Source organism: Coregonus lavaretus (assembly GCF_964263955.1).
Source record: "Coregonus lavaretus genome assembly, chromosome: 7".
NCBI lineage: Eukaryota > Metazoa > Chordata > Actinopteri > Salmoniformes > Salmonidae > Coregonus > Coregonus lavaretus.
Window position 1 is genome coordinate 38,747,948 of NC_139994.1, and position 25,168 is coordinate 38,773,115.

At 46.0% G+C, this 25,168-nt stretch overlaps 1 protein-coding gene across 1 annotated transcript in view; it reads right to left on the reverse strand.

Annotated features, from left to right (window-relative positions):
• The window catches only part of LOC311132520 (ADAMTS-like protein 1), a gene marked incomplete at both ends in the record, with an annotated part of 305,351 nt that overhangs the window by 43,382 nt on the left and 236,801 nt on the right, over positions 1–25,168 (reverse strand). Inside the window, 3 exons of the mRNA XM_084165793.1 lie at positions 15,936–16,078; positions 16,329–16,508; positions 17,876–18,086. Coding sequence (XP_084021919.1) covers positions 15,936–16,078; positions 16,329–16,508; positions 17,876–18,086 — 534 coding nt within the window. The remainder of the gene's footprint in view (positions 1–15,935; positions 16,079–16,328; positions 16,509–17,875; positions 18,087–25,168) is intronic.

Sequence of the window (25,168 nt, forward strand, 5' to 3'; positions counted from 1 at the left end):
GTGGTTCCTCTCCCTTGCTCGTTGGTGTTGATTTCAGCCTGTCCATTTGGTGATGTTAAATCCCTGTTTAAACATATTGGAAATGGACAGTGTCCATTTGCCATATTATATATTGCCAGTGCATATTATACTGCAATTGGACAGTCAGCCATCAAGTCAGCCATCAGTCAATAAGATATCATACTGACACCAAATGGATACATACTGACACCAAACTCACTTTGTCCAACTCGTTTAGAAGCCAACTATCACATATGTCAGAGCTGGCCCAAAATTCATAGCGCCTTCTGTTGAAACCATAAAAAAACTTAAAACATGTAGTTATATTCGAGCTGCGGGTCCAATTCTGACATTATGTGTAGGCCTAGCTGAGGCGAACCCGAATCCCAAGTTGCGGCTTGATAGGTCATTTGGAGGGGTTGCTACGGGGTCCCTGAACGAGCTATCGGCTAGAAACGTGTAGGGTCCATTTCTATGGGCCGAGGCGGTTTCAATGCTCCTGGTCTTGTGATTCTGGGACTTTTCTAAATGTCGTCATTTCGTGATGTTAAAAATTATTTGAAAATATTGCAAATGGACGAGGCTGTTTCTCAGCCGGAGAACCTCCAAGAACCACATACCTCGCTGTGCAGTTAGGTGCATTTTCATATTTCAAATGGACAGTGTCCAATTGCAATATGAAATATTGGCACTGGCAATATATCATATGGCAAATGGACACTGTCCATTTGCAATATGAAAATGCACCTAACTTATGAAGATGGACAAACTTCATACAGAAAATCACAGAAATCACGTAGAGCTCCGAAACCTGCCTTAACAGATTTGCCTTAACACGCCTCAACTGGATCTATAACTTTTTTTTAGAATCACGATGATGACATTGTACGATTTCTCGTACACTACGATAGATAAATGCCTGGTTCTATTTTTCCTTACACCGTAGGTTTATGTACTTTGACATGCAGCGGTCAAATTAGCGCTGTATTACCGTTTTCGACCTTTAATCCTAGAAAATGTGCATTAACTCAAAGAGCATTGTGGCCTCGACACCATCTTGTTTCCATGCTAAAAGTACATCTGGCCGCCCCTCTGCTCACCGAGTTTTGTCTTTGAAGTCTGTTCCGTTTACGAGAAAGGGCCATTTGATGATGAAATGTCAATTTGCCATATACAGCAGTTTGCCACCCTGCGGAATTGTCCGGTACAGCAGAAATAATCCCCAAAAAGTGTATATCTCGGAAACCAAGTGTCCTGGAAACTTTAATTTGTGACTTCCCAGAAGAACGGGCCTTGGCGTTCAACCCGAGGCCGTCGGCCTATTTTTAGCACACCCGTGGACGTCTAGTTAGGGGCCATCCATTTGCCATATGACATTTCTCATCGATCATACGGCCAGTGCCGTTTGCGTCCCTTAGGTAGGGACTGGACGTGAAATGACACAACAGCATGTGTTTTCCAACTTTGTTGTTGTCGAAGCCCATATGACAGGCCGAGATAGCAGCTAAATAGACCTTAAGAGTGAAAATGCCTTCCCTCTGTCCTAAAGGTCCTGCAAGAAGCATAACATCTTGGATACAGAGCATTGATAGGGAATGATCTGTTTTCGGTCACACCACTTCTCAAAAACACACCACTTGTTTCCATACAGTGAGTGTGTAGAAGGGGCTCTTGCACTCTGGACAGTCCAGTGGGGAACCGCGATGGCCTTCTAGGTCTTCAGAGAAAGTATTTATTTTTTATTTTTTATAACATGTTAATTTCGATGTAATCTTTTTAAAATAATTTTTATGATCTTCTGATTCCATCTCTTCAGTTTGTGTTGGAAAGAAAAGGGTTAATACTGATTAAAAAGATTTTAAAAAAGAAATAAAAAACATTTGTAGTCTCTGGGTAGAAAAATCTCAGCCAGCCATTGGCTAGGCCTTCAGAAACTGGACAGATGGCTTCTGCCATTCAACTGTATTAGAACATCATTATTTTGGAGTGACAGTGGAATGAACAAATCACATTTTGCCTCACAATGGGTGGGACCGTGAAGGACTGATACGTCACTACTGAGTGTGCAAGAGCAAAGAATCAGTGGCAATAGCGAGCAGTAGTTTTCCCATGCTAGTAGCTAGCTTGTGTTGTAGTAGTGTGACATTGGCGACGGCGGCTGCAGCAGCAGCAGGTATCATCAACTTCAAGGTGGACACTGTTGCTAATTTGTTAGCATCACCCTTTTCAAGATTAACTTTCAATCTTGTGTTCAAATGATCATCATCTGGTGAGCAGCACTGTTTTTTTGCAGGTCACTTGCTGTAGCTGTCTCTGAAAATAATGAGTGTGAAACATTGTTGCAATGAAACTTTAGAAACTTTAGATCACCAGTGTGATGAATGTGATAAAAATATATTTGCAATGGGAAGTAATAGCTGGTTTGTTAATTTAATTTTGGAAATGCAATTGTTCAGTTTTTGTTTTATTATGATTGGGCTGCTATTGGAGTAAATGGGCTGCTTATTCTTTAGCATTATTTGTGACCCGTTTCAGGAAGCTAGGCATATGTCGCACATCACTACTTTACAGGAGTGGCATTTGAACTTACATTTTTTTGTTTGTTGCAAAATGCATTTTTTGGCAGAAATGCCTTCTGGAACATGTAAACTTTAATGTGCCTTAATAACAAACATGTATGCCATCTGTAAATACAAATACAATTGTTAAATTACGAGCCTAGTTGGTTTAGATGCAGAAAAAAATAGGAACCTTCCCTCTAGCCATGATTGGCTGAGATAATGGTTGGGCTGGACATGCCGAGAGATGAGTTCGGATTGGTCTGCCATGTAGCATGCTTGTGTCTATAACATGAGCTGCTCAGTATGTGTAGATAATCCTTGCTACCGTGGCTTTTTTGAAAGATATAATGTTAGCCAAGGAGAACTGCAAAAGTTTTGCTACTGCTCTCAACAACATTGCTGCCCTGAATTTAGCAGGCGCTATCAACAACGATCAGTGGGAAAAAGTACTTTTTGCACAAGTTAAAGCATACTGTAAGCTAGCTAGCAAAGGTTAGCTTGTTGGCTCGCTAACGTTATGTGTATGATATGTGTAGTAATATTCTTTGTACTCTGGTAAGACAAGGGGCGGCGGTCTGTGTATATTTGTAAACAACAGCTGGTGCACAAAATCAAATACTAAGGAAGTCTCGAGGTTTTGCTCGCCTGAGGTAGAGTATCTTATGATAAGCTGTAGACCACACTATTTACCAAGAGAGTTTTCATCTATATTTTTCATAGCTGTCTATTTACCACCACAAACCAATGCTGGCATTAAGATTGCTCTGAATGAGTTGTACAAGGCCATTAATCAACAGGAAAACGCTCATCCAGATGTAGCGCTCCTAGTGGCCGGGGACTTTAATGCAGGGAAACTTAAATCCGTTCTACCTAATTTCTACCAGCATGTTAAATGTGCAACCAGAGGGAAAAAAACTCTAGACCACCTTTACTCCACACACAGAGACGCATACAAAGCTCTCCCTCGCCCTCCATTTGGCAAATCTGACCATAACTCTATCCTCCTGATTCCTGCTTATAAGCAAAAACTGAAGCAGGAAGCACCAGTGATTCGGTTAATAAAAAAGTGGTCAGATGACGCAGATGCTAAGCTACAGGACTGTTTTGCTAGCACAGACTGGAACATGTTCCGGGATTCTTCAGACAGCATTGAGGAGTACACCACATCAGTCACTGGCTTCATCAATAAGTGCATCGATGATGTCGTCCCCACAGTGACCGTACGTACATACCCCAACCAGAAGCCATGGATTACAGGAAACATCCGCACTGAGCTAAAGGGTAGAGCTGCCGCTTTCAAGGAACGGGACTCTAACCCGGACGCTTATAAGAAATCCCGCTATGACCTCCGACGAACCATCAAACAGGCAAAGAGTCAATACAGGTCTAAGATTGAATCATACTACACTGGCTCTGACGCTCGTCGGATGTGGCAGGGCTTGAAAACTATTACAGACTACAAAGGGAAGCACAGCCGCGAGCTGCCCAGTGACACAAGCCTACCAGACGAGCTAAACCACTTCTATGCTCGCTTCGAGGCAAGCAACACTGAAGCATGCATGAGAGCACCAGCTGTTCCGGATGACTATGTGATCACGCTCTCCGTAGCCGATGTGAGTAAGACTTTTAAGCAGGTCAACATTCACAAGGCCGCAGGGCCAGACGGATTACCAGGACGTGTACTCCGAGCATGTGCTGACCAACTGGCAAGTGTCTTCACTGACATTTTCAACATGTCCCTGACTGAGTCTGTAATACCAACATGTTTCAAGCAGACCACCATAGTCCCTGTGCCCAAGAACTCTAAGATAACCTGCCTAAATGACTACCGACCCGTAGCACTGACGTCTGTAGCCATGAAGTGCTTTGAAAGACTGGTCATGGCTCACATCAACAGCATAATCCCAGAAACCCTAGACCCACTCCAATTTGCATACCGCCCCAACAGATCCACAGATGATGCAATCTCTATCGCACTCCACACTGCCCTTTCCCACCTGGACAAGAGGAACACCTACGTGAGAATGCTATTCATTGACTACAGCTCAGCATTCAACACCATAGTGCCCTCTAAGCTCATCACTAAGCTAAGGATCCTGGGACTAAACACCTCCCTCTGCAACTGGATCCTGGACTTCCTGACGGGCCGCCCCCAGGTGGTAAGGGTAGGTAACAACACATCTGCCACACTGATCCTCAACACGGGGGCCCCTCAGGGGTGCGTGCTCAGTCCCCTCCTGTACTCTCTGTTCACCCATGACTGCATGGCCAGGCACGACTCCAACACCATCATTAAGTTTGCCGACGACACAACAGTGGTAGGCCTGATCACCGACAACGATGAGACAGCCTATAGGGAGGAGGTCAGAGATCTGGCCGTGTGGTGCCAGGACAACAACCTCTCCCTCAACGTGACCAAGACAAAGGAGATGATTGTGGACTACAGGAAAAAAAAGAGGACTGAGCACGCCCCCATTCTCATCGACGGGGCTGTAGTGGAACAGGTTGAGAGCTTCAAGTTCCTTGGTGTCCACATCACCAACGAACTATCATGGTCCAAACACACCAAGACAGTCGTGAAGAGGGCACGACAAAGCCTATTCCCCCTCAGGAGACTAAAAAGATTTGGCATGGGTCCTCAGATCCTCAAAAAATTCTACAGCTGCACCATCGAGAGCATCCTGACTGGTTGCATCACCGCCTGGTATGGCAACTGCTTGGCCTCTGACCGCAAGGCACTACAGAGGGTAGTGCGTACGGCCCAGTACATCACTGGGGCAAAGCTCCCTGCCATTCAGGACCTCTATACCAGGCGGTATCAGAGGAAGGCCCTCAAAATTGTCAAAGACTCCAGCCACCCTAGTCATAGACTGTTCTCTCTGCTACCGCACGGCAAGCGGTACCAGAGTGCCAAGTCTAGGTCCAAAACACTTCTCAACAGCTTCTACCCCCAAGCCATAAGACTCCTGAACAGCTAATCATGGCTACCCGGACTATTTGCACTGCCCCCCCACCCCATCCTTTTTACGCTGCTGCTACTCTGTTAAGTATTTATGCATAGTCACTTTAACTCTACCCACATGTACATATTACCTCAACTACCTCAACTAGCCGGTGCCCCCGCACATTGACTCTGCAACGGTACCCCCCTGTATATATAGCCTCCCTACTGTCACTTTATTTTACTGTATATATAGCCTCCCTACTGTCACTTTATTTTACTTCTGCTCTTTTTTTCTCAACACTTTTTTTGTTGTTGTTTTATTCTTACTTTTTTTGTTTAAAATAAATGCACTGTTGGTTAAGGGCTGTAAGTAAGCATTTCACTGTAATGTCTGCACCTGTTGTATTCGGCGCATGTGACCAATAAAATTTGATTTGATTTGATTTGATCTCAGAAACCAATTTGCATTGCTAGTTATAGCCTATTGTTAGCTAGCTAGCTAACATTGAACATAGTTACTACAGCATTTCATGCATGGTGGCTAGCTATGACAATCAGTTTGTAGTGCTGGTAGTATGGGTTGGGATGATGGATCATTGTTTAGCAAGCTAGCTAGCTACCTAGCTACATGTAAAAAAAAAAAGACTAATTCACCAGATGCTTACATGACCCATCAAGATAGCCAGGTGTGTATGGGGGTGATAATGGCCTTCTATTGTATTTCATGCACATGTGTACATATTTATTTCTAGACAATAGTGACCCATCCACTTACAGTTGAAGTCGGAAGTTTACATACACTTAGGTTGGAGTCATTAAAATGAGCTTTTCAACCACTCCACACATTTCTTGTTATCAAACTATAGATTTGGCAAGTCGGTTAGGACATCTACTTTGTGCATGACACAAGTAATTTTTCCAACAATTCTTTACAGACAGATTATTTCACTTATAATTCACTGTATCACAATTCTAGTGGGTCTAGTGCCTTTAAACAGCTTGGAAAATTCCAGAAAATGATGTCATGGCTGATAGGCTAATTGACATAATTTGAGTCAATTGGAGGTGTACCTGTGGATATATTTCAAGGCCTACCTTCAAACTCAGTGCCTCTTTGCTTGACATCATGGGAAAATCTAAAGAAATCAGCCAAGACCTCAGCAAAAAAATTGTAGACCTCCACAAGTCTGGTCCATTCATTTCCAAACGCCTGAAGGTACCACGTTCATCTGTACAAACAATAGTACGCAAGTATAAACACCATGGGACCACGCAGATGTCATACCGCTCAGGAAGGAGATGTGTTCTGTCTCCTAGAGATGAACGTACTTTGGCGCGAAAAGTGCAAATCAATCCCAGAACAACAGCAAAGGACCTCGTGAAGATGCTGGAGGAAACAGGTACAAAAGTATCTACAGTAAAACGACTGCTATATCGACATAACCTGAAAGGCCGCTTGGCAAGGAAGAAGCCACTGCTCCAAAACCGCCATAAGAAAGTCAGACTACAGTTTGCAATTGCACATGGGGACAAAGATCGTACTTTTTGGAAAAATGTCCTCTGGTCTGATTAAACAAAAATAGAACTGTTGGGCCATAATGACCATCGTTATGTTTGAAGGAAAAAGGTGGTTACTTACAAGCCGAAGAACACCATCCCAACCGTGAAGCACGGGGGTGGCAGCATCATGCTGTGGGAGTGCTTTGCTGCAGGAGGGACTGGGGCACTTCACGAAATAGATGGCATCATGAGGAAGGAAAATTATGTGGATATATTGAAGCAACATCTCAAGACATCAGTCAGGAAGTTAAAGCTTGGTCGCAAATGGGTCTTCCAAATGGACAATGACCCCAAGCATACCTCCAAAGTTGTGGCAAAATGGCTTAAGGACAACAAAGTCAAGGTATTGGAGTGGCCATCACAAAGCCCTCACCTCAATCCTATAGAAAATGTGTAGGCAGAACTGAAAAAGCATGTGCGAGCAAGGAGGCGTATAAACCTGACTCAGTTACACCAGCTCTGTCAGGAGGAATGGGCCAAAATTCACCCAACTTATTGTGGGAAGCGTGTGGAAGGCTACCCGAAACATTTGACCCAAGTTAAACAATTTAAAGGCAATGGTACCAAATACTAATTTAGTGTATGTAAATTTCTGACCCACTGGGAATGTGATGAAAGAAATAAAAGCTCAAATAAATCATTCTCTCTACTATTATTCTGACATTTCACATTCTTAAAATAAAGTGGTGATCCTAACTGACCTAAAACAGGACATATGTAATAGGATTAAATGTCAGGAATTGTGAAAAACTGAGTTTAAATGTATTTGGCTAAGGTGTATGTAAATTGTAGCTACATGTGGCTGGGAGGTGGTTATAGGAATTCCCCAGGGCAGCTGTCTAAGCCCCTTACTTTTTTCAATCTTTACTAACGACATGCCACTGGCTTTGAGTTAAGCCAGTGTGTCTATGTATGCGGATGACTCAACATAATAAACGTCAGCTACCACAGCGACTGAAATGACTGCAACACTTAACAAAGAGCTACAGTTAGTTTCAGAGTGGGTGGCAAGGAATAAATGAGTCCTAAATATTTATAAAACTAGAAGCATTGTATTTGGGACACATCATTTACTAAACCCTAAACCTAAACTAAATATTGAAATAAAGATGTCATCAAGGCAAAGGGTGGCTATTTGAAAAATCTCAAATATAACACATATTTTGATTTGTTTAACACTTTTTTGGTTAATCCATGATTCCATCTGTGCTATTTCATATTTTTGATGTCTTCACTATTATTCTACAATGTAAAAAATTGTAAAAATAAAGAACAAAACCCTTGAATGAGTAGGTGTGTCCAAACTTTTGACTGGTAGTTTACATTTTATTGAAAAGAGCTGTTGTATGTTTCTGGATGATGCACATGACAGAGCGATGTAGATTACTGTTCAATTTGCGAAGGGCGCTCTTCCCACAACGCTATATAGAGTGCATTCAGAAAGTACTCAGACCCCAGATCCACATTTTGTTACATTACAGCCTTATTCTAAAATTTATTAAATCGTTCTTTCCCCTCACTAATCTACACCAATACCCCATAACGACAAAGCAAAAACAGATTTTTAGACATTTTTGAAAATGTATTAAAAATAAAAAACTGAAATATACATTTACATAAGTAGACCCTTTACTCAGTACTTTATTGAAGCACCTTTGGCAGCGATTACAGCCTCAAGTCTTCTTGGGTATGACGCTACAAGCTTGGCACACCTGTATTTGGAGAGTTTCTCCCATTCTTCTCTGCAGATCCTTTCAAGCTCTGTCAGGTTGGATGGGGAGCGTCGCCGCACAGGTATTTTTAGGTCTCTCCAGAGATGTTCAATCGGGTTTAAGTCCGGGCTCTGGCTGGGACACTCAAGGACATTCAGAAACTTGTCCCGAAGCTACTCCTGCGTTTTCTTGACTGTGTGCTTAGGGTTGTTGTCCTGTTGGAAGGTGAACCTTCACCCCAGTCTGAGGTCCTGAGCACTCTGGAGCAGATTTTCATCAAGGATCTCTATGTACTTTGCTCCGTTCATCTTTCCCTCGATCCTGACTACTCTCCCAGTCCCTGCCACTGAAAAACATCCCCACAGCATGATGCTGCCACCACCATGCTTCACCATAGGGATGGTGCCAGGTTTCTTCCAGACGTGACGCTTGGCATTCAGGCCAAATAGTTCAATCTTGGTTTCATCAGACCAGAGAATATTGTTTCTCACGGTCTGAGTGTCCTTTAGGTGCCTTTTGGAAACTCTAAGCAGGCTGTCATGTGCCTTTTACTGAGGAGTGGCTTCCGTCTGGCCACTCTACCATAAAGGCCTGTTTGGTGGAGTGCTACAGAGATGGTTATCCTTCTGGAAGGTTCTCCCATCTCCACAGAGGAACTCTGGCGCTCTGTCAGAGTGACCATTGGGTTCTTGGTCACCTCCTTGACCAAGGCCCTTCTTCCCTGATTACTCAGTTTGGCCGGGTGGCCAGCTCTAGGAAGAGTCTTGGTGGTTCCAAACTTCTTCCATTTAACAATGATGGAGGCCACTGTGTTCTTGGGGACCTTCAATGCTACAGAAACGTTTTGGGAGCCTTCCCCAGATCTGTTCCTCGATACAATGATAAATGGAAATAGAATGCACCTGAGCTCAATTTTGAGTCTCATAGCAAAGGGTCTGAATTCTATGTTTATTTTTATTTTTTTGTCATCCCAAAATTTCTTAACACCTGTTTTCGCTTTGTCATTATGGGGTATTTTGTGTATATTGATGATAATGTAATCCATTTTAGAATAAGGCTGTAATGTAACAAAATGTGGAAAGAGTCAAGGAGTCTGAATACTTTCCAAATGCACTGTATATTACAGTGTGTGTATTGTTATATCTAATATAGAATTTTACCTGCCACTGAGCTGCCTGTAAGTTACTGTCAAATTCACGGCAACCCACTTACAATGTAAATACTACAGTATACTACAGTAACGTCTGCAAAAACACTACAGTAAATACTACAGTATACTACAGTCCGCAAAAACACAACCGTTTTTTAAACTATAGTAATACTACAGTATTGATACATAGTCAACTGTAAATACTATAGTATACTACAGTGATTCAGGTGTTAAATTAAAGGGATAGTTCACCCAAATTACAAAATGACAATTTGGTTTCCTTACCTTGTAAGCAGTCTACGTACAGGGTATAACAGCAATCCATGCCTTGGTTTAGTTTCTGTGTCACTGTTTGTGTTGCAAATTCCATTCAATAGCATTTTTCGCACATCATGTTCAAAACATCTATAAGATACTTTTGGATGATTTGGACATTATGCGCGAAATATGCTGGAATAGGTAATCTTGCTCTCCTAGGCTGACGTGAGTAAGGTCTTTGATCAGGTCAACACTCATAAGGCCGCGGGGCCGCACGGTATTCCAGAGCGCGTTTTCAGACCATGCCCAGATCAGCTGGCAGGCATATTCACAGTAATTTTCAACCTCTTCTTGTCCCAGTCTGTAATTCCCATATGCCTTAAAATGACTACAATCATTCCTGTTCCCAAGAACTCTAAGGCTTCATACAACAATGACTACCGCCCTGTACCACTCACATCTGTAATCATGAAGTGCATTGAAAGGCTGGTCATGGCATACATCAACTCCATCATACCAGACACCCTAGACCCACTTAATTTGCATACCGCCCCAACAGATCCATAGACTACGCAATCTCAATTGTACTCCACACTGCCCTCAGCCACCTAGACAAGAGGAATACCTATTTGATAATGCTGTTCATTGATTACAGCTCAGCGTTCAACACCATTTTCCCCTCCAAGCTCGTCACCAAGCTTAGGACCCTGGGACTGAACACCTCCCTCTGCAATTGGATCTTGGACTTCTTGAAAGGCCAACCCCAGATGGTGACGGTAGGCAACATCACCTCTGCCACGCTGACCCTCAACATGGGGGCCCCATAGGGGTGTGTGCTTAGTCCCCTCCTGGACTCCCTGTTCACCAATGACTGCGTGGCCACGCACGACTCCAAAACCATCATCAAGTTTGCTGATGACATTATGATGAGACAGCCTACAGAGAGGTGGTCAGTAACCTGGCAGTGTAGTGCCGGGAAAACAACCTCTCCCTCAACGTCAATAAGACCAAGGAGATGATTGTGGACTACAGGAAATGGGAGGCAAGCACGCCCCCATCCACATTAACGGGACTGCAATGGAGCGGGTCGAGAGCTTCAAGTTCCTCAGTGTCCAAATCACTAAGGATTGAGAATGGTCCACTCACACACGCACAGTCCTGAAGAAGAAGACACAGCGCCTCTTCCCTCTCAGGAAGTTGAAAAGGTTTGGCATGGGCCCTCAAATCCCAAAACAATGTTATACAGCTGCACCATTGAGAGTATGTTGACTGGCTGCATCACTGCTTGGTATGGCAACAGCACCGCCCTCGATCGCATGGTGCTACAGAGGGTGGTGTGGACAGCCCAGTACATCACTGGCGCCGAGCTCTCTGCCATCCAGGACCTCTATCAGGCGGTGTGAAAGGAAATCGTTAAAGACAGCAGCCTCTCAAGCCATTGACTGTTGCACGGCAAGCGGTACTGGTGCATCAAGTGTGACACCAACAGGCTCCTGAGCAGCTTTTATCCCTAAGCCATAAGACTGCTAAATATCTAACAGAATGGCTACACGCACTATCTGAGTTGACCCTTGTATTTTATGTATTTTTTAGCACTGTCGCTATGCACACTCACAGGACTCTACACATTCACGCACACTGACACTCCAACACACACATAACATGCATACAAATGTATACTGACTGATAGATGTGCAAGAGATGATGTGCAAACAGAGATACTGGGGTGCAAATGAGCAAAATAAATAACAATATAGGGATGAGGTAGTTGGGTGGGCTAATTTCAGATGGGCTGTGTACAGGTGCAGTGATCGGTAAGGTGCTCTGACAACTGATGCTTAAAGTTAGTGAGGGAGATAAGAGTCTCCAGCTTCAGAGATTTTTGCAATTCGTTCCAGTCATTGGTAGCAGAGAATTGGAAGGAATGGCGGCCAAAGGAGGTGTTGGCTTTGGGGATGACCAGTGAGATATACCTGCGCATACTACGGGTGGGTGTTGCTATGGTGACCAGTGAGCTAAGATAAGGCGGGGATTTGCCTAGCAGTGATTTATAGATGGCCTGGAGCCAGTGGGTTTGGCGACGAATATGTAGTGAGGACCAGCCAACAAGAGCGTACAGGTTACAATGGTGGGTAGTGTATGGGGCTTTGGAGACAAAACGGATGACACTGTGATAGACTACATCCAATTTGCTGAATAGAGTGTTGGAGGCTATTTTGTAAATGACATCGCCGAAGTCAAGGATCGGTAGGATAGTCAGTTTTACGAGGGCATGTTTGGCAGCATGAGTGAAGGAGGCTTTGTTGCGAAATAGGAAGCCAATTCTAGATTTAACTTTGGATTGGAGATTCTTAATGTGAGTCTGGAAGGAGAGTTTACAGTCTAACCAGACACCTAGGTATTTGTAGTTGTCCACATACTCTAGGTCAGACCCGTCGAGAGTAGTGATTCTAGTCGGGTGGGCGGGTGCCAGCAGCGTTCGATTGAAGAGCATGCATTTAGTTTTACTAGTGTTTAAGAGCAGTTGGAGGCTACTGAAGGAGTGTTGTATGGCATTGAAGCTCGTTTGGAGGTTTGTTAACACAGTGTCCAATGAAGGGCCAGATGTATACAAAATGGTGTCGTCTGCGTAGAGGTGGATCTGAGACTCACCAGCAGCAAGAGCGACATCATTGATATACAGGTATATATCCTGATACCTAGTCATATTACCCTTTTACATACACTATATATACAAATGTATGTGTACACCCCTTCAAATTAGTGGATTTGGCTATTTCAGCCACACCCATTGCCGACAGGTGTATAAAATCGAGCCCACTGCCATGCAATCTCCATAGACAAACATTGGCAGTAGAATGGCCTTACTGAAGAGCTCAGTTACTTTCAACATGGCACCGTCATAGGATGTCACCTTTCCAACAAGTCAGTTCGTCAAAGTTCTGCCCTGCTAGAGCTGCCCTGTTCAACTGTAAGTGCTGTTATTGTGAAGTGGAAACGTCTAGGAGCAACAACGGCTCAGCTGCAAAGTGGTAGGCCACACAAGCTCACAGAACGGGACCACCGAGTGCTGAAACGCGTAAAAATTGTCTGTCCTCAGTTGCAACACTCACTACGAGTTCCAAACTGCCTCTGGGAGCAACGTCAGCACCAGAACTGTTCGTCAGGAGCTTCATGAAATGGGTTTCCATGGCCAAGCAGCTGCACACAAGCCTAAGATCACCATGTGCAATGTCAAGCGTCGGCTGGAGTGGTGTAAAGCTCGGCGCCATTGGACTCTGGAGCAGTGGAAACGTGTTCTTTGGAGTGATGAATCACACTTCACCATCTGGCAGTCCGATGGATGAATCTGGGTTTGGCGAATGCCAGGAGAACGCTACCTGCCCCAATGCATAGTGCCAACTGTAAAGTTTGGTGGAGGAGGAATAATGGTCTGGGGCTGTTTTTCATGGTTCGGGCTAGGCCTCTTAGTTCCAGTGAAGGGAAATCTTAACACCACAGCATACAATTACATTTTAGACGATTTTGTGCTTCCAACTTTGAGGCGACAGTTTGGAGAAGGCCCTTTCCTGTTTCAGCATGACAATGCCCCCGTGCATAAAGTGAGGTCCATACAGAAATGGTTTGTCGAGATCGGTGTGAAAGAACTAGACTGGCCTGCACAGAGCCCTGACCTCACACCCATCGAACACCTTTGGGATGAATTGGAACGTCGACTGTGAGCCAGGCCTAATCGCCCAACATCAGTGCCTGACCTCACTAATGCTCTCGTGGCTGAATGGAAGCAAGTCCCCGCAGCAATGTTCCAACATCTATTGGAAAGCCTTCCCAGAAGAGTGGAGGCTGTTATAGCAGCAAAGGGGGGACCAACTCCATATTAATGCCAATGATTTTGGAATGAGATGTTTGGCAAGCAGGTGTCCGAATACTTTTGGTCACGTAGTGTATGTACCTCCATCACTCCAGTAAATCAAATCAAATCACATTTTATTTGTCATATACACGTGTTTAGCAGATGTTATTGCGGGTGTAGCGAAATGCTTGTGCTTCTAGCTCCGACAGTGCAGTAATATCTAACAAGTAATATCAAACAATTTCACAACATATACCTAATACACACAAATCTAAGTAAGGAATGGAATTTAAGAATATATACTTATATGGACAAGCACTGACAAAGCGGCATGGACTAAGATACAGTAGAATATTATAAAATACAGTATATACATATGAGATGAGTAATGCAAGATATGTAAACATTATTAAAGTGACCAGTGTTCCATTTCTTAAAGTGGCCAGTGATTTCAATAGGCAGCAGCAGGCTCTAATGTGCTAGTGTTGACTATTTAACAGTCTGAGTGAAGTTCTTTGAGGGCCGTCGTGGTATCGGCTTGAGGGGGGATATACACTGCCGTGACTATAACCGAAGAAAATTATCTTGGGAGATAATACGGTCGGCATTTGATTGTGAGGTATTCTAGGTCAGGTGAACAAAATGACTTGAGTTCCTGTATGTTACTACAATTACACCATGAGTCATTAATCATGAAACACACACCTCTGCCCTTCTGCTTCCCGGAGAGATATTTATTTCTGTCTGCGCGATGAACTGAGAACCCATCTGGCTGGACCGATTTCGACAGAATATCCCCAGATAGCCATGTTTCCGTGAAACAAAGTATGTTACAGGCCCTGATGTCTCTCTGGAAAGAAATCCTTGCCCTAAGCTCGTCTACCTTGTTATCCAAAGACTGAACATTTGCGAGTAATATACTTGGAAGCGGTGGGTGGTGTGCACACCTAAGTCAAACCAGCAGGCCGCTCCGAGTGCCTCTCCTCGTATTGGAACTGACCCTGTATATAGCTTCTTATATTCTCATGTTCTTCTTATTTTTATTTATTGTGTGTTTTTGTTCTACCTTATTTTTTGTGCCAAATCAATATTAATTACTGCATTGCTGGGTTTGGAGCTTGTAAGAAAGGCATTTCACTTTACTTGTGCACGTGACATTAAAACTTGAAAAACATGATTTATACTGGTCGGGACCTTTAAAAATACTACATGAGCTGTTATTTCATAACACTAAAAGTGTTAATTCCCTAACACTGACAAAGTGTTAATTAAACACTGAAAAGTGTGGACCCATATACACACTGGCCAAGTGTTAAATTTAACACTGTCAGCGTTTATTCAACACTGGATAATTTGCTGTATATGTAATGTATCTGTGTGAATGTAATGTTGTAATGTTTCTTTACCATGCACTTTAGGGACCACAATGGAAATAAGTCTCTGACTTTATTGTGCTATCCAGGTCTTGTTTTTAAAATATATGTGTATATATTGTATATGTTTTGTTTTTAATCAATCAACTATTCTCAGAGCCGTCTAAAAAAATCCTTGCCCTGAACTCGTCGACCTTGTTATCTAAAGACTGAACATTAGCGAGAACAAGGCATTTTGTAGTTTTCAAAAGTAGTTAATTGTACATTGATTGTGGTCCTCTAAAAAGGCAATTTTTGTCAAATACACAAGTTGAATCTCGTGAACTAACTGAGTACAAATGGAATGGACCCCAAATTTCAACCCTGACTAACATATTCCATACACTACATGCAGCTTAAAATATTGAGTGGACTGGGAATGTTTTGCTTAGAATGTACTCCTTTGGCTATGTGCTACAGTTATGCTACAGTATGAATGAACAGTAGGCCCTGTCCAAACAGAGGCTCTCTTACTCTCACATTGCCCTAGGGAGCATGCTCGGGCGCTGGTGGGCTGCAGAGTGGGAGAACAGGCCTCAGGGGCTACAGTCCGGTACTGCCCATCCTCCTCCATTCTCCTGCACACTGCCTGCAGCATCTGAGTCCCCTCTCCACAGGTCGCTGAGCACTGGCCAAAAGTACACACATATTGCTAATAAATAAGCTATCAAAGGCCCAAGCAATGAAATAAAATATACGTAATGTGTCATATTATTGGAGTCACCTTAGGCACTTAGAGCAAATGCCGATCTGTAAAACGACAAATGCGGTCACTGCATTACCATGACATAATTACAGGGGCTTAGACAGACAGACAGACACAGACAACTGGATGATGAATTGATTGATTGTTTGATTAAAAACATTTTTTTTAAAACCTGAGACCAGTCTGTGGAGATCCATCGAGGCGGGCACTCCTGTTTGCCACAGGGCTGCTGGGTAGGGGGACTCGTTGAGGAGCAGAGAGTGTCTGGCAGCTCCAGGACACTCCCGTCTGCCAGCCTTTGTTTACATAGTACCTCCCTCCTCTGGCTCCCACCCCCACAGCTACGGGAGCACTACAGGGACAAAAATATTGCGGTTTCACTACATGATGCTCAAACTACAAACAAAGATCATAGAACCACTTCTAAACATATTCCTTGCTCAATCCCAATGGCTTTTTTGACATCTCATTGTAGATTTGTCAAAAGTTTGGATACACCTAGTCATTCAAGGATTTTTCTTTATTTGTACAATTTTTTACATTTTAGAATAATAGTGAAGACATCAAAACTATGAAATAACACTTATGGAATCATGTAGTAACCAAAAAAGTGTTAAACAAAACAAAATATATTTTCTATTTGAGATTCTTCAAATAGCCACCCTTTGCCTTGAGGACAAGTTCATTAGAGTTACCAGCCTCAGAGTTCAAGTAACAGACACATCTCAACATCAACTGTTCAGAGGGGACCGTGTGAATCAGGCCTTCATTGTCGAATTGCTGCAAAGAAACCACTACTAATGGACACCAATAATAAGAAGAGACCTGCTTGGGCCAAGAAACACAAGCAATGGACATTAGATCGGTAGAAATGTGTCCTTTCGTCTGGAGTCCAAATTTGAGATTTTTGGTTCCAACCGCCGTGTCTTTGTGAGACGCGGTGTGGGTGAACGGACGATCTCCGCATGTGTAGTTCCCACCGTAAAGCATGGAGGAGGAGGTGTTATGTTGTGGGGGTGCTTTGCTGGTGACACTGTCTGTGATTTATTTAGAATTCAAGGCACACTTAACTAGCATCGCTACCACAGCATTCTGCAGCGATACGCCATCCCATCTGGTTTGGGCTTAGTGGGACTATCATTTGTTTTTCAACAGGACAATGACGCAACAGACCTCCAGGCTGTGTAAGGCTATTTGACCAAGAAGGAGAGTGATGGAGTGCTGCATCAGATGACCTGGCCTCCACAATCCCCCGACCTCAACCAAATTGAGATGGTTTGGGATGAGTCGGACCGCAGAGTGAAGGAAAAGCAGCCAACAAGTGCTCAGCATATGTGGGAACTCCTTTAAGACTGTTGGAAAAGCATTCCAGGTGAAGCTGGTTGAGAGAATGCCAAGAGTGTTCAAAGCTGTCATCAAGGGACTACATGATTCCATATGTGTTATTTAATAGTTTTGATGTCTTCACTATTATTCTACAATGTAAAAAATAGTAAAAATAAAGAAAAACCCTTTAATGAGTGGGTGTGTCCAAACTTTTGACTGGTACTGTTGGTGTAATTAATATGGAGGATACCCAAACTAGCCTATCACAGGGTTGTGTGGCGTTTGTCACCAAATTGCTGATACCCAGTCAATCCTTTCAGATTCTCAAGGGGGAGTCGGCTGTTTACAAGATTCTAAAGAAGGGAGAAAAAGGGATTCGTTTGTGCTTCTTACCTGTCCCCAATCATGTGGGTCCCACATAGGGAGGCAGTCAAAGAGGTTACAGGCCTGGACGGGGTTGGGCTTGGGAGGTTGGCACTCCTCCTCCCTCACACTCTCTGTCCGATTGCTGTCGCGTGAGGGATGGTGAGTGCAGGCCACAGTACGGGTCATCAGACCCACCCCGCAGGTGGCCGAGCAAGAACTCCAATCTCCTGTCTCCCACCTACAGTGATACAGATAGGAAGGTAGAGGGTGGGGAAAGGTTCTAATGAAGCTCCCCAGCAAACATGTCCACATTGGCACGATGTGGGCCCAATGCGGGCTAAAATATTGGCCCCATGTAGGCTGCCAACATTGCGAGAGCTTGGGACTATATGGTTCTATCTGCAACCTTATAGTCCCAAGCTCTCGATTGGGAGAAAATTTGCCTTTGTCTGGCCCAGTGAAGGCAGCCCTCACTTTGCCTGAAATAAGCCCATCTTTTCCCAGCAAACATGCCCACATTGGCACGATGTGGGCCCAATGCAGGCTAAAATGTTGGCTCCATGTAGTCTGTCCACATTGGGCGATTGCACCTTTGATATTTAATATAATTTATTTATGACACTTTTAATTCAATGTATAAATTGCATAATTTTCTAGCTTTAAATGTATTTAGGGAATGTGGTACAATGTATCAAAAAGACAACCAAGTTGTTACTATCATACATATTATTTTACAAGAGAAACAGTTAACACTCATGTCACATGCACTTATTTAAGTATTTTAAAGACTTCATCATTGGCAGTGTACAAGATAACATAATATTGGGCGTCACACAACAGAACCCTTAAATTGGAATGACACTCCAAGTAATGGTTGCACAAAAAGAGTTCTGCTCAAATCATTCCCCCAAATATTCTAATGAGCCCCCGCCTCTAGCTGGGCTTGGTGAGGGCTAGCCCATTCTGGGCTTGGTGTGGGCTAGCCCCTGTTGGTCTTTGTGTGGGCTAGCCCCTGTTGGGCTTGGTGTGGGATTGGTGTTGACTAGCCTGTGTTGGGCTTGTTTTGGGCTAGCCCGTGTCGGGCTGGTGTGGGCTAGCCCATGCTGAGCTAGCCCATGCTGGGCTGATGTGGGATTGCAGTGGGCTAGCCCGTGTTGGACTGGTGTGGGCTTGGTGTGGGCTAGCCTGTGCCCACCTTGCCCAATGAATACATGGGGCAAATGGGGTCATGTTTGCTGGGATCTCCATGGTAGGAACAGTGGAAGTAAAGGAGAGAAAACTTACACCTTGGCTGAATCTCAATAGTCTAAAGTGGCTTCTTCTTGCCTTTTTCCATACATTTGCAGGGAGCTGAATTAACTGGACATATGAAAGCAAATGCTCAGTAAGCATCTGCTCTATTGCTTTCACCTATCCTGTATTCTCAGATTAGTATTGAGATACACATCGTATCTATTTGTTTTTTATTATTATTTGCACCAAAGAAAACAAGTGATTGACAACAATACAGATACGAATAAAATAAAAATGGTCTGCAGGTGTGGTTGGAAGGGCTGACATGAAAACCACACCACAACAAAACAATATACAATACATAAGTACAAAAATAAAAAAGGTTTGTTAAAACATTCTACTAATTATAAATGTATAAATTAATTGATCAGCAGTCACAAATTGTTTTTATATATATTTGTTTGTTTAAATGTATGTGTTCATGTGTGTGTGAGAGAGTTAGGCTATGTGGAGGAGATTACTGAGTACTTTTGTTCATCAGGCTGACCCCCAGGCTTCGCTTGAAGTTATTGAGGGATGATGATGTTTTGGCAATGTGAAGATAAGAATTCCAGAGCATGGTGCCTCTATATCTGATAGAGAATTGACTGTGTGAGGTAGTGCAGTGGGGAGAGTGAAGGTTATCACAGTGTCCTGTGTTATATAGATGGATTTCAGAATTAACCTGGAATAATCCATTGAAGGGTTTAGCTAAACTGTCTGGGAGGTATGAGTATTTGTAGATGAAAGTGCATAATTGGAGTACATTTGTCAATGGGTGCTGAAGGTGGGTGTGGTGTATGAATCAGGCGCAGGACGCAGAGGCTCAGTCCAAAAGACTTTAGTGCAATATTCACGAAAAGAAATAAGCACAATAAGCCCGAAGGCGAATACACGGCGCACACAGGCGTCAAATAAATGTGCAAAAAGAACCTCTCCAAAACACTGGAGGGAAATAAGTAGCTCCAACACGAAACAGAAGAGCAATCACACACAAAGACAAACACAACCAACGAAAACTAAATAGGACACTAACGAGGACTAACAAGACACAGGTGTACCACATAAAGACAAAACCAAACGAACATGAAACATCGATCGGTGGCAGCTAGTACTCCGGGGACGACGACCGCCGAAGCCTGCCCGAACCAGGAGGAGGAGCAGCCTCGGCCGAAACCGTGACAGTACCCCCCTCTTGATGCGCGGCTCCAGCCGTGCGCCGACCCCGGCCTCGGGGACGACCAGGAGGACGCGGAGCAGGGCGCGCGGGATGGTCCCGGTGGAACTCCGACAGGAGAGATGGGTCTAGGATGTCCCTGCGCAGCACCCAGCACCACTCCTCCGGGCCGTACCCCTCCCACTCCACGAGATACTGGAGACCCCCCATCCGGCGTCTGGAGTCCAAGATGGACCGAACGGTGTACGCCGGAGCCCCCTCGATGTCCAGTGGGGGCGGAGGAGTCTCTCCTATCTCATTGTCCTGGAGTGGACCAGCTACCACCGGCCTGAGAAGAGACACATGGAACGAGGGGTTAATATTCTTATACTCAACAGGTAGATGTAACCTATAACACACCTCGTTCAATCTTCTCAGGACTTTAAAGGGCCCCACAAACCGCCGACCCAGCTTCCGGCAGGGCAGGCGGAGGGGTAGGTTTCTGGTAGAGAGCCAGACTCGATCTCCGGGTGCGTACACCGGCCCCTCACTGCGGTGGAGATCGGCGCTCGCCTTGTGACGAAGGACGGCCCGCTGCAGGTGGACGTGGGCAGCGTTCCACGTCTCTTCCGAGCGCCTCATCCAATCATCCACCGCAGGGGCCTCGATCTGGCTCTGCTGCCACGGTGCCAGAACCGGCTGGTAACCTAATACACATTGGAAGGGGGTTAGGTTGGTAGAGGAGTGGCGGAGAGAGTTCTGGGCCATCTCGGCCCAGGGAAGGTACCTTGACCACTCCTCAGGCCGGTCCTGGCAATACGACCTCAGAAACCTACCCACATCCTGGTTGACACGTTCTACCTGCCCGTTACTCTCCGGGTGGTACCCTGAGTTAAGGCTAACCGAGACCCCGAAACGCTCCATGAACGCTCTCCAAACACGGGAGGTAAACTGGGGGCCTCGATCAGACACTATATCCTCGGGCACCCCATAATGCCGGAAGATGTGGGTAAATAGGGCCTCAGCGGTCTGTAGGGCAGTAGGAAGACCCGACATAGGGAGAAGATGACAGGCCTTAGAGAACCGGTCCACAACGACCAGGATGGTGGTATTCCCCTGAGAGAGGGGAAGGTCTGTCACAAAATCCACCGAGAGGTGGGACCATGGTCGTTGTGGAACGGGCAGGGGTTGTAACTTACCCCTGGGCAGATGTCGGGGCGCCTAACACTGGGCGCACACCGAGCAGGAGGAGACATAAACCCTCACATCCCTAGCCAAAGTAGGCCACCAGTATTTAGTGCTAAGGCAATGCACTGTCCGGCCAATACCCGGATGTCCAGAGGAGGGGGACGTGTGAGCCCAGTAAATGAGTCGATCCCGAATCTCGAGCGGAACGTACTTCCGACCCTCAGGACACTGTGGAGGGCTGGGGTCGGTGCGCAACGCTCGCTCAATTTCGGCATCGACCTCCCATACCACCGGTGCCACAAGGCAAGACTCCGGTAGTATGGGAGTGGGCTCAACGGACCTCTCCTCCGTGTCATACCGCCGGGACAGCGCATCTGCCTTACCATTCTGGGACCCAGAGATGTACGTGATTTTAAATACGAACCTGGTGAGAAACATACTCCATCGAGCCTGGCGAGGGTTCAGTCTCCTCGCTGCCCGGATGTACTCCAGGTTCCGATGGTCAGTCAAAATGAGGAAAGGGTGTTGAGCCCCCTCAAGCCAATGCCTCCACACCTTAAGTGCTTGAACTACAGCTAACAGCTCCCTGTCCCCAACGTCATAGTTACGCTCCGCCGGGCTGAGCTTTTTAGAATAAAAAGCACAGGGGCGGAATTTAGGTGGCGTGCCAGACCGTTGAGAGAGAACGGCCCCTATACCTGCCTCAGACGCGTCCACCTCAACCTGAAAGGGTAATGCGGGATCCGGATGCGCCAGCACCGGAGCCGACGTAAACAGGTCCTTCAGTCTCCCAAAGGCCCTGTCCGCATCAGCTGACCACTGCAGGCGCACCGGACCCCCTTTCAGAAGGGACGTGATGGGAGCTGCCACCTGTCCAAAACCCCGGATAAACCTCCGGTAGTAATTCGCAAAGCCCAAGAACTGCTGCACCTCTTTTACAGTAGTTGGGGTTTGCCAATTACGCACAGCGGACACACGATCCACCTCCATTCTCACCCCTGACGCGGACAACCGATAACCCAAAAAGGAGACCGACTCCTGGAAAAACAGACATTTCTCTGCCTTGACATATAGGTCGTGCTCCAACAGCCTCCTCAATACATGACGCACCAGGGTTACATGCTCGGCTCGGGTAGCCGAGTACACCAGAATATCATCAATGTACACGACCACCCCTTGTCCCTGCATATTCCGGAAAATGTCATCTACGAAGGATTGGAAGACTGATGGAGCATTCATCAACCCATATGGCATGACCAGATACTCGAAATGACCTGACGTGGTACTAAACGCTGTCTTCCATTCGTCGCCCTCCCTTATGCGCACCAAGTTATACGCGCTCCTGAGATCCAATTTTGTGAAAAACCGCGCTCCATGCAATGACTCCGTCATGGTCGCAATCAGAGGGAGTGGATAACTGTATTTCACAGTAATCTGATTGAGACCACGGTAATCAATGCACGGGCGCAACCCTCCATCTTTCTTCTTCACAAAAAAGAAGCTCGAGGAGGCGGGAGAAGTGGAGGGCCGAATGTATCCCTGTCTCAAAGATTCGGCTATGTAAGTCTCCATAGCTTTTCTCTCCTTTGAGACAAAGGATACACATGGCTCCGTGGGAGCGCTGCTCCTGCCTGGAGATCAATCGCACAATCCCCCTGTCTATGAGGAGGCAACTGTGTCGCCCTAGTTTTACTAAACACGAGAGCTAAATCCCCATATTCAGGCGCAATGTGCAGTGCGGGCACTTGGTTTGGACTTTCCACCGAAGTCGCCCCCACGGAAACACCCAGACATCGCCCCTCGCACTGAGCAGACCACCCATCGAGAGCCCTCTGTTGCCACGAAATAGCAGGGTTATGGGTGCTTAACCAGGGAATTCCCAGCACCACCGGGTACGCAGGAGAGTCGATCAGATACAGCTGTATAGTCTCTTCATGACCCCCCTGCGCACACATCCTAAGTGGCGCTGTGATCTCCCTAATCAGCCCCGACCCCAACGGGCGGCTATCTAAGGCATGAACGGGAAAAGGGTTTTCAACAGGTAGGAGAGGGATCCCTAAATCTAAACAAAACTTCCGATCAACAAAATTCCCAGTTGCGCCTGAATCTACTAGCGCCTTATGCTGGGAATGAGGTGCAACCTGTGGAAAACAAACAGGTATACAAAAGTGCGCAACAGAAAGCTCTGGGTAAGTGGGACGTCTACTCACCTGGGAGGCCCCCCTAGTGCGTGGCCTGTTGTCTTCTCCCCCAGAGAACCCTCCCCAGCACCTGGCCGCAGTGTGCCCTCCACGACCGCACTTGGTGCAGGAGACAGGCCCCCTCGGGCTCCTCCTCCTCCTTTCTCTAGCGCCGGCACCCCCGAGCTCCATAGGGCTCGGCTCGGAGGTGCCGGAGGGCGGAATGGAAGGACCCCCCTCGGGACGTCCACGGGTGGCCAGCAGGGTGTCCAGACGGATGGACATATCGACCAACTGGTCGAAGGTAAGATGGGTATCCCTGCAGGCCAACTCACGTTGAACGTCCTCCCGTAGGCTACATCGAAAATGGTCAATGAGGGCCCGTTCATTCCACCCTGCGTCCGCCGCTAGAGTCCGGAACTCTAAAGCAAACGCCTGTGCGCTCCTCCTCCCCTGTCTCAGGTGGACTAGACGCTCCCCCGCCGCTTTTCCCTCAGGTGGATGGTCGAACACGGCCTTGAAGCGACGGGAGAACTCGGCGTAGGAGATGGTGTTGGCGTCCATCTTCCTCCACTCGGCGTTAGCCCACTCCAACGCCTTGCCCGTGAGACAGGAGATGAGGGCGGAAACGCTCTCGTGTCCCGAGGGCACCGGGTGTACAGTGGCCAGGTAGAGCTCCACCTGCAGGAGGAACCCCTGACACCCGGCAGCTGTTCCGTCATACGCCCTCGGGAGCGAGAGCCGAATCCCCCTGGGTTCCGAACCTGGGACTGGTGGACCGGCCGATGGGGTGGGCAGGGTAGGTGGAGATGTGGGTACCCTGCTGGCCTCCCATCGGTGCAAGGTGTTGATTACGTCCTGTAGAGCGGTCCCCAGTTGTCTTATCTGGTCATCTTGCCCACGGATATGCTCCTCGAGCGACTCAGGCGTAACTGCCGATCCTGCTGATTCCATAATGGTGTGTGATTCTGTCAATGGGTGCTGAAGGTGGGTGTGGTGTATGAATCAGGCGCGGGACGCAGAGGCTCAGTCCAAAAGACTTTAGTGCAATATTCACGAAAAGAAATAAGCACAATAAGCCCGAAGGCGAATACACGGCGCACACAGGCGTCAAATAAACGGCGCACTAACATGTGCAAAAAGAACCTCTCCAAAACACTGGAGGGAAATAAGTAGCTCCAACACGAAACAGAAGAGCAATCACACACAAAGACAAACACAACCAACGAGAACTAAATAGGACACTAACGAGGACTAACAAGACACAGGTGTACAACATCAAGACAAAACCAAACGAACATGAAACATAGATCGGTGGCAGCTAGTACTCCGGGGACGACGACCGCCGAAGCCTGCCCGAACCAGGAGGAGGAGCAGCCTCGGCCGAAACCGTGACAACATTAATGTACAATATATTGAGTTTCTTAAACAAAGGTGCAGATGGAGCCAGGTAATTGGAGGAGGTGGCTAGTCTTGCAGATGTATTTTGTATGATGAGTAATTTCTGTAGGGAGGAGGCATATG